At 45.7% G+C, this 16,197-nt stretch overlaps 1 protein-coding gene across 1 annotated transcript in view; it reads right to left on the reverse strand.

The window, feature by feature from the left end:
- Positions 1–4,242: 4,242 nt before the first annotated feature.
- Positions 4,243–16,197, reverse strand: part of LOC147662024 (uncharacterized) — a 188,921-nt gene continuing 176,966 nt past the window's right edge. The window contains exon 7 of the mRNA XM_086951173.1: positions 4,243–6,588. Within this exon, the coding sequence (XP_086807299.1) occupies positions 5,918–6,588 (671 nt within the window). The 3' untranslated portion in view covers positions 4,243–5,917. The remainder of the gene's footprint in view (positions 6,589–16,197) is intronic.

Here is a 16,197-nt window from a genome sequence, read left to right on the forward strand (position 1 = left end):
AATTGCAAGATGGTTGGGCAATCTGGAAGAATTTAATTTTATGATGCAATTTGTTCCGGGATCAAAACATGTTTTAGCTGATGCTCTATCTAGGAACAAAGTTGTGACGGAGGCAAGCAGTTTGTCTGGGGATGACTTGCAAGAATTTGATTTGAGTTGCAGATTTAGAACGTTTTGATGAAGAATTGTAGATGGTGGCCACCAGGGACATCTGGGAAAGACAAAGAGTAGGTCGAGAGAATTGTTCTGGTGGCCAGGGATGGACAAGGATGTGGAGGAAGTAGTTAAAGAATGTACTCTGTGTGGAAGGAGTGACACCATTATGAAAACTAACACACAACTGCTTCAACCTGTTAGTTATCCTGCTGGTCCCTGGTTGACGGATGCCATAAATATAATGGGCCCTTTTGACATTATAGGACATCACAAAAGGTTTGTAGTAGTCATGGTAGACTATTATTCAAAGTGGTTTCAGACTGAATTCATGAGTGAAGTTACACAAGTAAAAATGTAATTCAATTCATGGATAATTCATTAGATAAGGTTATCCAGAAGAAATGACATCAGACACTGGTTCACAATTCTGTTCCCAGAATGCGGAAACTTATTTATCTCACAGGAATATTCATATTTGCAGAACAGCAGTATAGAATCCCAGGGCCAATGGCCTTGTTGAAAGGGTCAATATTATTGTGAAGGAAAGCATTCAATTGGCAGTGGCAAATGGGAGAAAGGTTATCAATCATGTACACAAACCATTATGAGCGTACAGAACTAGTATACACCGTACCACAGGTTTATCTCGGTTTGAACTACTGAGAAAGAGGAAACCTAAACTGACTGTTTCTTTTGGTTACAAGCAAGAGGTATTGAGGTTGATGAGAAGGCATCGCAGAAGGTTAGTGAAAAGCAAATCTTGTATAAAAAATATTTTGAGGAGTGGACCAGAGCTAAGTAGCTGGATGTGGTGTATGGTCAAAAGGTCAGAATTACATTGCCAGGAAGCATATGAAAAGGAAGATCTGTATTTTCAGAATCCAAGGTGGTCAAGAGAGTAGGGAGGAGTTATGTAGAATTGCAGGATGGACCATGATGGAATAAGTGCCCCCCCAAAACCCCTGATTGAAGAGCAGGTTGGTACAAGTAAGTGATTTGTGTGAAGACAATGGTTGGGAAGGAAAGGATGCTGGAGCGATTGTGAGCACAAAACATGAGAGTGGTATAAGAGAAAAATAAAGTTAATCTGACATGGAGGATCAAGACTGTGGCAGAAAGAAACGAGAAATACAATTTCCGAAGAAGTACAAAGAATTTGTGTGTTCAGGTTAAGCATCTGTATATTTTATCTTAAGTTTGTGGGTATAGTATTTTGTACAGACGCTTGGTAGTTTTGTTGTTGTTTATCCATTGTAAAGGTTATTGTAAGTGAGCACATATGTTTTAACCATTGCAAGACTGGCTCATGTATTAATGTGAGTGGAGCCAGGGTTCTGTAAAGGAATGTAGAACACTGGCGATGTGTTTCAAGGAAGAAGTGGCGTTGGAGCTGAGCAGGGAGGTCAACCTCCTCAGGGGAGTCACGGAATAAAGCTTACATTTAATAACACACAAACAGGCTCCAAGTTATGTGTGTACACACTACAGTCTCCTACTCTGGCTCGTCGCCAGTCTTGCTTGTACCCCACTCCTGCTCGTCTCCCACTCTGGCTCTTCTCCAGTCTCTGGGTGTGAGGATGCCACACTCCGCTGGCCTAAGTGCTGGTGCCTGGCTAGCTCAACCTCCCTTGTTATCTTTTTTGTCTAACCCTTGATTACTTCTGGTTTTCCATATTAAATATGTGGTTTCTGGAGACTTGAACCTCTAATGTGCACTTCGGTGCTATAAATGGCTGTGTTTTTCATGCCTTGCTTACGAGTGAGTAGGAGAACTTTAAAGATAACATTCTGTGTGTGCCGCATACACGCCATAACTAAGCACTTACAGTGCAATCTGACATCTCTTGAATCATCTGCTGACAGCACACGATGGTTCTGACTCAAACAGATGAAACAACACCAAACTCTGGGTGCAAAAGAGGACTGTGGCTCAAACCACCCAGCAGAAGATACCTCCACCCTGAGTTGCCTCCACCACGCAAGTGAGACAGTTTCTGGATGACACACATTGTGTGATTATCCCTTATGGGGTATGAAGATGCAAAGTAAAACAGCATTAAACCCAAACTATGAAGACACATTTACAACAAGGTGGAGAAAAGGATTAATTATTTTTAAAAGCGAGTTGTAGAAGGACTCAATCGCAGCACAATCTCAAATTCAAAAGTATGCAGAAAAAGTTGCGAGATGAAGTTATGTTTACGTCAAGTTGAATACAAATAAAATTGTACTACTGTTACCATTCTCTAGATGTAAACAATGCTTTTCTTAATAAAGCTATGGACAATCTTCTTCAGTTCAGACGGGCCATCAAAACCATTTTATTTGTTTAGCTCCCTTGCTGTGTTCTTTGGTCCCTCTAGTATCCTGTGGTGTTGTGTTGTTTGACCTTGTCAGTGCGCCAGGACGCCCCTTTGCTGGGGCAGCTGTGCGCGATACAAATAAAAATAACATAACATAACATAACAATTTAAACCTTGTGCTACATTGGTTAGGAGAACTTGTTATGCATCATAATGTTCTCAATAACAGGTTTCTCAAAATTTGTGTTTGCAAAAGGATGACTAAGGTTTTGAAGGTACTCTGAATTCCCCGTTCCTGAGGTGCTATTCAGTGAGAAACTTGCATTATAACTATTTGACAGAAGGGCTATTTCTTGTCAGGAACTGGCCAAGGGATGCTTTCAGTAACCCACACTGCTGCGAAAGAAGAAACCCAAGACTCCGACCCAGGTGCCGACTCATAGCTGGGTAGGAAGACCTCTCTTTACAAGAGGTGTGTGCATGTAGGCTTGGGGTCTGCTAAGTGCACGCAAACTAATCTGCCTTGAACGGCAGAGAGGACCTGCTAACGAGGGCTCTGAATAAATGTCAATGTGAAACAAAGCCATTCACTTTGTGAAATAACATTATGGATGGCACTGAACCACCTGCGTTTACAGAGATGTTCCTTTGAATTAAACACCTGTGCTTTCTAATGCATTTCTATCTAATATCAATGTGTTGAAATAATTTGATATTGATATAATTATGCAGAATGCAGCAGTTGTCACATGTAATGTACTTCCATCTACAGAAGCTCTTTTCAACTCAGCAGAATTCAGCTGATAGAACCATAGAATGTAGTCCTAACTTGCTGCATATTTCCAGAGGCCTGTCTACAAGTTTTCATCACTTTCTTGTTGGGATCTGTTCTTCTGGCGGCATACAGTGAACATCATCGTCATGGTAGCCTTCGTAGAGTATTCAATGATGTCAACGCGGTCCGTTTCTTATGAATCCAGTGACAGTGGTAATTGTAGCATTATATCTACTTTGAGACCACCTGCTGGAGATAATATTGGAGACCTGGATCCCCAACTCCCCGCAACTTCTCCACTTCTCGATGCCACTAAGTTATTCGATTTGCTGGGTATTGGTCCCCGTTTCCTTTGTCGAATACAAATCCATTATTCACTACTTATAGCTCACATTCAAATAAATGGCATGATATCCGAAGCCTTGCCGATAACTCACGTGTGTCCACTCTACCCGCTCCTCTTCGCTGTAGCTATGTAGCCACTGGTGACAAGACTTCGGGAACATTACGCTCCCGCAGCCTCAATTTTACTGCATGGGGTTTGGTGGTTTCACTCTACGCAGATTATGTAACAATGTATCTTTGCAGAACCTAGACCCGATTAACTGGTCCAAATCCATACCTTTTCCTCTTACTGTCTGCACCCACTCCTTTTCCTCAGAATATCCACTCCAGTGGTTAACGGACCTGGTCTGCTATTTGGGGGTTTGGCTCAGTCGTGACCCAGACGAGCTCTGGAGGTCGAAAACAGGCTGTGCAATGGAGTGGCTGGAGAGTAGGGTTCTGATGTGGTCTCGCCTGCTGCTATTTATGGCCGGTCAAATAGCAATCGCCAAAATGGTGATTCTCCTTGAGTTTTTGTATCTCTTTCTGATGTGCCCCCGCCCATAACAATTCACTTCTTGTGGTGCTTGAGATCCAACCTGGTTACCCTGACCTGGGCCGGGAAACAACCCAGGATCTCCTGGGAAACCCTTTTATTGCCGCTCGCTCAAGGGGGCCGGGGTGCATCTGACTTTACTTTATACGCACTACATGGCCAAGCACAATACATACATATCTGGTGCTATCCAATCCTTTATCAACCCCACACGGCCACTGAGGCCCCATGCTCACTGCCCACAGCCCTCTACCTTCCATATAAGCCCCCACGAACAGGGATTGACACAGTGGAGTGTGTGTCCTGGGCTTGGGCCAGCTTGAGAAGACGCGTTAGGATCCCCCATCTATACACTCCTTCTATACCCATAGGCCGTAACCCCCTTGTGCTGCCACTACACGATGGGGCACCAGGGCAAGGGTGCGCGAGCATGATCTTGTATTCTTCGCTGATCTTTATCCGAATATCCATTTCATACCCTCATTTGAGGGCAAATGTGGGTCGCATTCAACTGCGCTCAAACTCCTTCTCTACCAACTTAGGGCCCCTTGCCGCCCACTGCATGATACAGTCCCAAATTCCACCCATTTGCTCTCTGCCCTGGAGCACATACTCACAAACCCCTAACCGCGCAGGTTGATTACACTCCTTTAATCCATCATGTAAGATACAGCACCTGTGCAAGTGCATGCTTGACTTGGGAAGTTGACACTGACCCTCTTAACACTGATGTTCATTGGCCCTATTGCTGCAACCAGAGGGCGTTCCTCTCTCCAAATTAAAGACTATGTCTCATCCACTTCAAATACTTATACAGATTGTACACCACATGGGTATGAGCCTCGACGATTGCTGCCTTAGGTGCGCAGCGCCAATGGTTTCCTTCCTACAACTCGCCTGGGAGCCCCTGCACATGGCGACATTCTGGTCTGTGGTCTTTACCACTAATCATACAATAACAGATTTCTGCCTGCCACAAAACCCTCTTGTGGACCTCTTGGGCTTTGAGTGGTGGGACGCATCTGCTGGCGACCGCCGTCTTACTGCATGCTCCTTTTACTGGCTAAGTGCCGGGTTGCCATGCATTGGGGAAGGAAACCCGCCACACTGGACATACTTGGTTGCAGGATGTAACATACTGCCAAGCACAGCTGTCCCTCTTTGGGGAACTAATGCCACTACGCGCTCGCCCTACAGACATTTGGGACATTTATGTGACAAAAGGTCCCTTCCCCTGCATCTTCGGAGGACACTGTACCCCGGCACAGCTCCACACCCTCTGGTTCCTGAATGATACATATACCCAATACCATGCCTAGACTGAAGCCCCTGGCGCCTACTACGCTACATTGCGGTTTACAAGGTCCCTAGCCTGGTGGTCTGATATCTCCTACACAAGACCCTCTTTGTGTGGGAAAATGTTGTTTGAGCTGATACAGTGTATATTGAATCTGGAGGAGTAGTGAAAAAAAGCAATTGATGGTCAATAACTTGTTCTGACCAAGGCCCCCCTCCCTCGGTCCATGTCCGCTCTTTCTCCCTATATTTCCAGCTTTCCCCCTTTGGGGGCACGGTTGTACTGTTGTTATTCCTAAATGCCAATAAAGACATTTAAAAAAAAACAATATTGGAGACCTAGCAGCTTGCTAATGTGTGTTTTTGGTTCTCCCTTTTGTGTCTGTGATCTAATCTGTTAGCCCCTCTCTCGTTGTCCTCCTAAATCACAAATATATCAGTAGTATGTGTTGTAACTGTAAATTCAAAGCAATCCAGCCATTTTCTACCATCTGTATTGTTTCACATTCACAGTGTTGTGCTTGAGCTGGGATCCCCTTCAATATGTGTTTGTTGATGGAGCCTAAAACTTTCTTTCCAAGTATAGTGTTTCCCACATACACTACATATATACGGTCTTTCGCCAGTGTGCCTTTTCATATGTCTTTTCAGATTATCCTGCCGACTAAACCTTTTACCACAGCAAGTACACGAGCACGGCTTTTCACCTGAATGTGATCTAAAATGCACAAGAAGATTAGCTTTGTAAAAGTATGTTTTCGGACAAGCACTACATGCATATCGGCCAACTTTGGAACGTTCTCCCTTTAGTTGGGGAAGCTTTTCTTTGAGACTAAAACCTTCATCCGGTTCGGAACATCTGTATATCCTTGGAGTTTTCTGCATATTTGGAAGACCCTTCAAAAAGGGAGAATTTTTCAGATTGCTCTTGCATTCAATATTTTTCTGGGATAGTCCGACTTTCATCTTGGAATTATTAAAGCCACTTTCGGAAGTTTCCTCTTCCATTTGCTCCCAGTAATCTTCTGACTGCAACATACTACTAGAGTTTATTTGTTCGGGAGAGTTCTGCAGCACCTCAACATTGGTATTCCTAGAAAAATATCTCTTGGGTACTCTCAATTTTGGCCGATTTATGAACTCTGCAACTTGCCTCTGTCTTCTTATGCTTCGGTTACCTGGGGAATTACAAAACGATAATTCATTAGCTCAGGTAGATATAAATTATGTTCAATAAAAGAAGAGGGCATTGTTAAAGTAGATTCCTTTGTAGGGGGCACAGTAGCCATTTTAAAGTTGAGTGGCAAAACGATTTTCAACATACAGCTATTTTGGCTCAGAAACTAGAGAACGTAGACATACAGACTCAAGTTTAGCAGAAAATCCTGTGTCTGAGCCCCTTCCACTAATATATTTGACCGACATCGTGACTGACTCTGCCAAGTCTGATCGGCTTTCTGAGAAACTAGTTTCGTATGGAACTGACTCGTTCCTAGACCCATAGGTCTCTGAGAGGCACATGTCTGAAGTAAGATGAACTGTGCCCCATTCACACTAGCCCTGTAGATGCAGATTACTGATGGTACAATGATATCGCGAACCATTGGTTCTGTAGGGTAATGCATTACTGTGTTCTCTGTATTTAATACAAAAGCGACAATGTATCTCAAATTATTCTCAATAAATGCAAAACAATTTTTTTTATTAAAAAGGGGAAAAGACTCAGGATAAGAACACACAAAGAGAAAGGGATTTGCAAAAAGCAGAGCATTTTACTCTTTTGTTATTCCCAAAACAATTGACTATGGCTGTCACAAATGCAATCAAATTGCAGCGAAACAGGAGTGACTGTTGTGAAAATAAGTGAAATACGGTGACAAGCGAGGTCAGTGGTGAGCTATATACACGACATACATAAGTGACATAAATAAATTGATTCAGAATTTCTGTCCTATCTCTAAATTCATAACATGAAGACAAGACCCAATGATGATTTAAAGTTCGGGTATGTCGTGTATATAGCTCACCACTGACCTCGCTTGCCACCGTATTTCACTTATTTTCACAACAGTCACTCCTGTTTCGCTGCAATTTGATTGCATTTGTGACAGCCATAGTCAATTGTTTTGGGAATAACAAAAGAGTCAAATACTCTGCTTTTTGCAAATCCCTTTCTCTTTGTGTGTTCTTATCCTGAGTCTTTTCCCCTTTTTAAAAAAAAAAAATTGTTTTGCATTTATTGAGAATAATTTGAGATACATTGTCGCTTTTGTATTAAATACACAGAACACAGTAATGCATTACGCAACAGAACCAATGGTTCGCAATATCATTGTACCATCAGTAATCTGCAAGTCTCCTTCTCTTGGTGTGTTCTTTTCCTATGTATTTTTCCCTTTTGAAAAAAAACTGTTTTCCATTGATTGAGAATAATTTGAGATCCATCGTCGCTTTTGTATTAAATACACAGAATACAGTAATTGCATTATTCAACAGAACCAATTGTTCGCTATATCATAAATACCCAGGTTCTAAGGGACACAGGGTCACCCCATTAACCTTAATGGATACTGATGGTACAAGGCACCTTATGTCAGCCTGCAATCCTTCCAACCACTGAGCCTACATGCTGCTCATGCGTTCGTGACCTTCACAGGAAATCTTAGCATGCAACAGACTATGAGCTAGAAGTTCAGTCTTTTCAAAAATAAGGACTGAAAGAGAATGACTCAAAAGCCACAGGCTTTCTGAAAGTGGCTTAACCAGGTGTTGACTCGCTCTACCAACCTTCCCACCTCATGCCCCAATGAATGTCAAGCACAGATAGCCAGTATAAAGACACCATTTTGAAAAGGGGTTCCACCAGTTCATACATAGGGATCAAAATAATGTGGAGACAAGTATATTTTGGCTCAAGAGGTTCTCAACACACGCCGCTTTCTCTCTCAAATGCTCCTCACCTGATAACAACCACTGGAACTTTCCAGTTACGGTAAGGTACAGGCATACAATAACTTGTGCTCCATGTTGTACTCATGACCTCATGCGTATTACAGGTGACATCTCAAATTTACTGTGTGATTGTGTGATGCACGGAAGGTGAAAAGTGTCTGACTTTATGACCTGGGGCTAAGCCCACTGTATCATACCAATAGATAATGGATTTTCTGAACAGGGAATGAAGAGGTGAAAACTTGGTTGAAAACTCAGAGACATGTCCATGCACCTCCAAAACGTTGCCCCCGACACATTTGAAATTCTTTTCTCCTCGTTCCTCCCTTTTAGATCTATGTGGGCAGGCTGGGTGTGGGGGGTCAAAGGGTTAGAGTGGAAGCATTCATAGGTGCAGTTTTAATAAGCAAAACAGAAAAATACAACTGCACATGAAAAGAATTAAGCAAACAATCTTTAATCTATACAAGGAAAAACTGATTTCACTAGCCTTCATCTAGGAGGCGGGAGGGGTTGTTGCCAGTAGGAAAGTGTCTCTTTCAGAAATGGTCACCCCCACTTTTTGGCTGGAATTTGATGGAATTTTGACAAAAGTGTACTGGGTTCCTGCTATCGAGGTCCCCAGTGCCAGATCTCTTTCAGTAAAACTGTACAATTGTGCCTCCAATCTGCAATATCTTTAGCACCCCTGTAAGTCCCTGGTAAGTGGTACTCCTGGTACCTAGGGCAAGGAGACTAAAGAGGGTTCCTGTGGGCTGCAGCATGTATTGTGCCACCCTAAGGGACCCCTCAAATTACTCAAGCAGACTGCCACTGCAGGCTCCGTTACATGGTGCAGAGAAAAGTGAAGACACTGAATGGCACACCTCAAGTGTGACTGCATGTAATAGAAGTATGTCATCTCTACAGCAGGCATTACAACCCTAGGGCAGGGTGCATTATGATATATGTGAGGGCATATCTGCATGCAGCTGTGACGTCCATGTCGATTCTTGGACATTGCCAGTGAACAGGGAAGCCATTTTGCTTGTATGTACCGGGCACTGGTGATTACGAGTTCCCCAGCTACAGGATGGTTTCTCTGAAACTAAAGATGTTTGGTATCAAACATCTCGTAATAATAAACCCACACTGATTCTAGTGATGGATTTATTAATACATGCACCCAGAGGGCACCTTAAAGGTGCCCCCTGAAAACCTACCAACCTCTAGTGTACTGGCTGACTGGTGAGGACCAGCCTGCTACCACAGACAGGTTTCTGATCCTCCGCAGGTGAGAGCTCACGCTCGCTGATGGCAGAAACAAGACTGTTCTGGCCTGAGGTGCTGTCTCCTCCAAGCAGGATGGCTAAGTGATCAGCATATCAAGGCAGGAGGCTTCAGAGTCCTATGCTGTCTTTGATACGTGACCCTGGCCTCCCCCAGCTTGGGAGACACCACCCCCTGCCCTCAGATTCATTTGTCTCCAGGTAAGGTGGGAAAATTAGGTAGTCAGGAGGCGTGTTCACCATCAGGCCAGTTCCATATCTAAGGGGAGCTACTTGATAAATAAAATTACACCATCTTGGTTTTTGGTGAAATTAGACTCACTGGGGGTCAAGGTTATGCCCACTATTCACTGGATGTGGTCATATAGGGGGTGTAGTCACCCTAGAGGTAGGTAGCCGATTGGCTACTATCCGTCTCTCCCCTTAACACCCCTAAATTGAGTATTTAGGTGGCACCCTCTGATGCCAGGAACTTAAATTCGACGGAGCCAGAAGAGGAGGACAAAGAACAGCTGCGAGAAATGAAGACTTGCTGTGGACGTTTGGTGCCAAGCCCTGCCTTCCTGCACCAGTCTCGACAATCGTGACCAAGTGGCTTCTTCTGCAGTTGAGCATCTGCCAAGACCCCCGGTAGACTGCCAGCCCTTAACAAATTGCCAGGAATCTCCTTTACAGCTGCAGTCCGTAGGCAACGAAGAGGTCGAGTCCGATTCATTGGGTTGCCGCTCCATGGCCAGTCCGATGCAATAGCCACCAAGGAAGAGTTATCTTTGCACCAGAAGGTCAGATCTGTCATTCCACCGAGTGAGCCACAAAGCACCAATGCCCAGGGTACCAGACCCCTTCCAGCAAACAAGGCCTGTGTAAGTCCAGTCGGGACTCTAACAGCGACAAGACCGAGTAGCCATTGAGGGACATCAGCACTGCAAAGACGCACTTCCAGAGTGGTCCAACTGCCCTGATTTGTGTACCCTCAAACGGGTCCCAGCCTGGGTACCCAAATATCAACTGTGCTTTCTTGCCACAAGGACCCTTGTGATCCGAGCTCCCCAACTTATTTTTCTAAATTGGTCTCTGATTTACTCTTGAGTGTGTGTCTGATTTATGACCTCTGAGTGAAACAAATGCTTAGCCCCACCCTCTGATTAGCCTAAACTGCTCGCCCACAATACCAGAAAATAGAGAATTTTGCATTATCATGTTCGCCTCTGTAAACAAATAACGGTTGCCTGGACTCGCTGCACAGTGAACCTCATTTTGGTGCACTATATAGAGAGCCAACTTGCTACATTGGTGGTTCATCGGTGGGATACAAGACTTTGCTGAGAACACTTGGTCAATAGGTGATTCCATGAAGTAAATCCACAATGACGTGTTAGCAGATTTCAACACATCCAAAAAATGTTTTTTTATTCAAACTGGCAGGGCCTTTAGTTGAGTACCCCGGTCCAATTGCATTAGATGTTATAAGGTGTCCTAGACAGTTAGCCATTTAGAAAATAAAAATAGTTGGATGGATTCTCTTCTTGAATTTCTACAAAGGTCTAAACTGATCTAATACCATGTCTGAGACAGAGCGTACTAGCCAGGCGCTCAACCTGGGTCCCATCAAGAAACTTAAGTTAACTCCATTAACGACCTCTGTAAAGCATGGACCTTGCCATTGTATCTAAACCAACTAAGGCACATCTACAAACCTTGCTTGGTAAACAAGACAGAGCCATGGCAAGGGAAGAAAACCCCGAGTCAGGGGATGGTGATGTCAGTGAGGATGAAACAGAAGAGAAAGACCCGATCTCCAAAAACTAGCTAAAAGAATAGCCCTTGAAGCTAAACTCTTGGCCATAGAAAAGGAAAGGGCTGAGATGGGCCTAGGACCCATCTCTGGTGGCAGCAACATTTTAAATAGGGAGAAAGATGAAGCTGTTGCCCCTAAAATTCCCAAAGTGATTGTCCCCAAATATGTAGTAGGTGATATCATAACGTGGTTTACAGCCTTGGACATGGCTTGTAAGATGAGGAACCTCAGCCAGAAGTATTGGAACCCTCTGGGGAGGGGGTAGTAGGGGTCGGCGTGGCGCTGATGTGATAGGACACACATTTGCAGTGCTCCAGGCTGAACACTGGCATCCAGACCCATTGCACAAGATTAAAGCTGGGCTCACTGCCAGAATTAGTGGGGGAGCACTGCCGGGTACCTCCCTGCATGGCTGGGGCTCAAAACAAACCGGCCCATCGCGTTGCCAAAAGAACAAAAAGAGAGATACACCCCGGCACATCTTGGGGCTGAGAGCCAAGATGGCGGCACACAGAGGTTGTTCGAGAGCCGACTGCAGAAAGCTTGTTCCACTGCTCCTGAGTCCTATATTGGGGCATCCCTAGAGAGGTACACAAAGATGGTGAGCACTGGCAGACCCCCTTTCTCCCTTGGTGGGGGCCCTGTCCCGAAGAAGGCGTGGAGTCGAAGGTGCCCGGTACCTTGGAGGCATGGAGTGGTGGGGGACGATGAGTGGGCTTCCTGCCTGAGACACTGAAGCAGCCTGTTGCCTGGTGCTTCCCCTGCGGTAGCGGAGAATCAGATAGGGAACCTCTGGACTCTTCCCAACCAGCGCCCCAGCCAGAGCCTGCTACTGTTGCGGAGTGTTGTTGTGGGGGCCTAAAGGAGACGGCCTACCGGGTGATACTGCCTGGCCAGAGATGTATGGAGGCTGCATGGCGGGCCCCCATTTGGAGAGGACATCAAAGGAGGCACTGCGGAGCCCAGTTGAGGATAGCTGGGGAGAGCGTGCTACACACTTAGCTGGGCTGGGCCGCCATCCTGTGGGCTCCCACGGTGGGACCTTGGGGCCACCGGCACTCTAACCTCACCAGGCGTGAGGGGCTGCGTTCCTACAAGGGCCACAGATAGACTTGCCAGCCGGGGAGAGGGGCCTGTGGTTGCCGCCTTGGGTGGAGTTGCTGGGACCGGGTGCTTCTGGAGGCCTGAGAGCAAAGACGAGAGCAGGAGTAATGCCCTGACGGGCTTTGGATACTAGAGCAGATTACGTCATACTCGTCCGCCCATCCATGGCTTGTCTAACTGCTGCATATGGCTGGAGCTGAAGCGACATCCCAAAAGCTGCATAATAAACAACTGACTGCTGTGAGACTGGGAACATCATCCTGCTGCATTCCTAGGAGCCGCCCTCCATTTGAGGAGAGAGGGGTGACTTGGCCCTAGGCCAGAAGGGGTGTCTTTTGGTCCTGGTGGTGGGCAAGGGAACAACTATATGTGAGGACTAGGACTTTGAGCCCTGCTCTACTTGTAACCCGCATGTCATGCAACATACTTCAACCTGAACTGGCCTTTGTCTCTATCAGACAACCGAAGCGGTACACCCAGCAGCAGAGGCCAGGGGACTTGAGACCAACCAGATCAACTGAGGGCATCTAGATCAACTGGGGGCACCTGAACCAGGGACCGGACTGGCGGCATCCACTGAAGGGGCAGTGGGGTGGGTTAGAGCGACACAGAACCGTTATCAACTGTCTGAGGGCCATGCAGAGATGGGCTAAATAGCCAGGAAGAGACGACAATGATCATGGCCAAGCCCCGGATGCTGCATCTGGTTCATCCGCGGGAGCAGAGGGCCTATTGCTGGAGGGGTGCGGTGGTGCAGCAATGGACCCTATCCTACAGGCAATAACGGCAAAACAGAAGCACTGGAATTAAAAATGTAGACACTGATCAGGGTCTGCTCAGAGGCAATAATAAGCGACTGGTCAAGAGAGTTGCCACCACGGAACGGACTTTGGAAGATATACACCCCAAGGTGACATCGATGAGGGGTGAGATGGCAGCAATCAGTAACAGAGTCAATGTGCTAGAATTGCGGGCAGAGGCTGCAGAGAACGGGGCAAGGAGAAATAATCTGCAGATTATTAGCCTGTTTGAGAGCATTGACAGCTGGAGCGTAGATATTACTGCTTTTCTTGAAGAATGGCTCCCAACAGGGATAGTGCCTGAGAGAATGTCCCCATTCTTTGCACTAGAAAGAGGCCATCAGATGCCCTCAAGACCCTCTCTGCCTGAGGCGGGTTCTCGACCATGGTCACCAGATTTCTGCATTTTAAGGACAGAGATCACATACTGACCAAAGACCAGATAAAAGGAGAAATCACTGTGGAGAACAAGAGAGTAATGAACTTTCCTGATTTCACAAAAGCCGTGCAGCAGCGGGCTTCTTTTACAGAATCCAAAAAACACCTCTGAAAACTGTGCATCGCATATGCCATCTTATTTCCTGCATGATTAAGAGTCAGTGATAAGGACTCAATGCATTTTATCACCACCCCGCACCAGATTTGGGACTGGATCAAGCACCTCCCCTGACAGGAGAACGGACCTTCCCTGAACAGGCGGAGAATGGTCCAGGGTCAACGGCAACAAAAGGTGAAAAGTGGCGTAGGGCAATCCGGACACGTTCCCAGGCTCTGCTGGAACGCCTGTGAGCGGTGGAGGTCATGGCTGCTATAAGAGGATACGCTCCCCCCCACCCGTCTGAGTTGAACGATGGGTGGTTGGAGAACTCGGACAATGACTCAATTTGCTACTGTAACTCGGATGTTTCCCTCCTGCAGGTCGCCCCACGAACAGCACTGGTGGGAGGCTGGATGAATGCAAAATGTACCCTAAACAATAATATTGAAATTGGATGGCTGTAGTGAGACCGGTTTACTATTACTATAAATATAACCTTTATTCTTTCTCTGGATGGAGTGGGGCAAAGCCAGGGTACCACTAATAGGTGACAGTGATCCCTACAATGGTGGGGAGCACTAGGTGTTTTTAAAATACCCCTCACACACCAAAAGGACCCTTGGTGTCATGCTTCATCATAGGGGTCTTCGCACCCCTCTATGGGATACGGCGTGCTACTACCTACAACTACGCGGGAGCACTTATACACAGACTATTTGTGGTGTGTGTAGGGTAGTGGTGGTCAGTGAGTAGTGGGGTTTGGAGTGTAATAGGTGATGATTAAAAAATACCTGGCTCGTGGGGTAGCTCAAAAAAGTTTTAATGGGCCCCCGAACTGGTATTGCAAAAAAAGGTGTGTAGTGAGGTTTTTAATGTATTGTGATGTACATTAACCTTCTGTGTGCGTCAACATGTTTCGGAGTCAAAAACTCCTTCAGGACGAGGGTGCACAAATCCCCACCTTACTCATGTATGCTATAGAAAATCTGTATACTACAGAAAAGTGAACAAAAGGCTATATTTGTACCTAATTCACGTATTAATGGAGGTCTGTCGCCAATAGCGAAACTGCAAGAGAAGACTTATTCTCAAAGCATGTTGTGCCTCATGAGCTTCATTGCGTATTGGGGACCAATCGAGCCAATATGCATTGATTGCAGAGAGCAGGATCTGTCTTGTACCCCTCGACGCGGCTCCGCTGGAAAATTCACGATTGTGAAGTCCTGGTATCTCCATACCTTGCTATCGTGCGGACGCTCACTCCCGGAACCCATTAGGGAACCTACTGCAACTCTGAACGCATGAGTTGACTGGCCAGGTTAAATTAATCTATTGGATCCCTTCCGCTTCGCGATTCACCTTATCGCCCACTTCCCGCCCAATTTGTCTCGGCAATTGAGGCTTCCTATACTTAGGCATAATATCTATGTCCTGATGATGATCCGCATAACGCTTAGGCGGATTGAAACGCCGTAGACAATTTGAAAACACCTTATACATTCCAAACTTTATGTGTACTGAAAGTGTAAAGGTGTAGGTTGTGTTTTCTTTGTACTTTGACACTGTGTATTTACCGGTGCAACGAACCGTAAGCTTTTGACTAAAAGCCCTTTGTTCCCCGTTTTGTCCTTAACTGTACGTTGTTCATGTGTTAAGTAGGGCACAGGCTTGTGCCCCACCCTGTGTATTGCTCTGTAAATACCTCTCTATTCTTTATAAGTAAATATCAGACCTCTGTCCGGCTGGACATGTCAAACTAATATAGCAACGACTGAGTCTATATTCATTGTTCCTAATTCTCTCTCTTGTAAGGGACCACTATTGTCTAAAAGTACATTAGGTACCAGGTAAAATGGTTTTATGCAGCCTTAATCGAGGCATCTCTTGCACCACTGTGCACACTCAGGGGACGATGAGAACAAGCCTTAAACAGAGAACTCACTGATACGAAATGGTGCAAGGTATTAGCATAACCCAAGATGATATCTAGCAACACCAGACTGAAATACACACAGTTCAATTATATACACATGACCTATATGACTCCCCACCGTCTCCGGGTTGCATATGGAGGGAAAATACGTTATTTCCCGAGGTGTAATTACGAGGATGCAGACTTCATACATATGACTTGGGGCTGCATTGAGGATAAATGACACACTGGGACGTACACTGAGCGCCTACATTGAGGTATGCTTATTAAGACTTTTTCCACTCCCACCAAAACAGTAAGTGGGGAATTCATAGACCTGGCCATGGCCTTAGCAAAAAGGTAGACCGCAATGTGGCGAAGTGTGGCTCACTGGTTAGAGCAGGCAGACCCTGAA

This window comes from Lissotriton vulgaris, unplaced genomic scaffold (assembly GCF_964263255.1).
Source record: "Lissotriton vulgaris unplaced genomic scaffold, aLisVul1.2 SCAFFOLD_781, whole genome shotgun sequence".
Lineage (NCBI taxonomy): Eukaryota > Metazoa > Chordata > Amphibia > Caudata > Salamandridae > Lissotriton > Lissotriton vulgaris.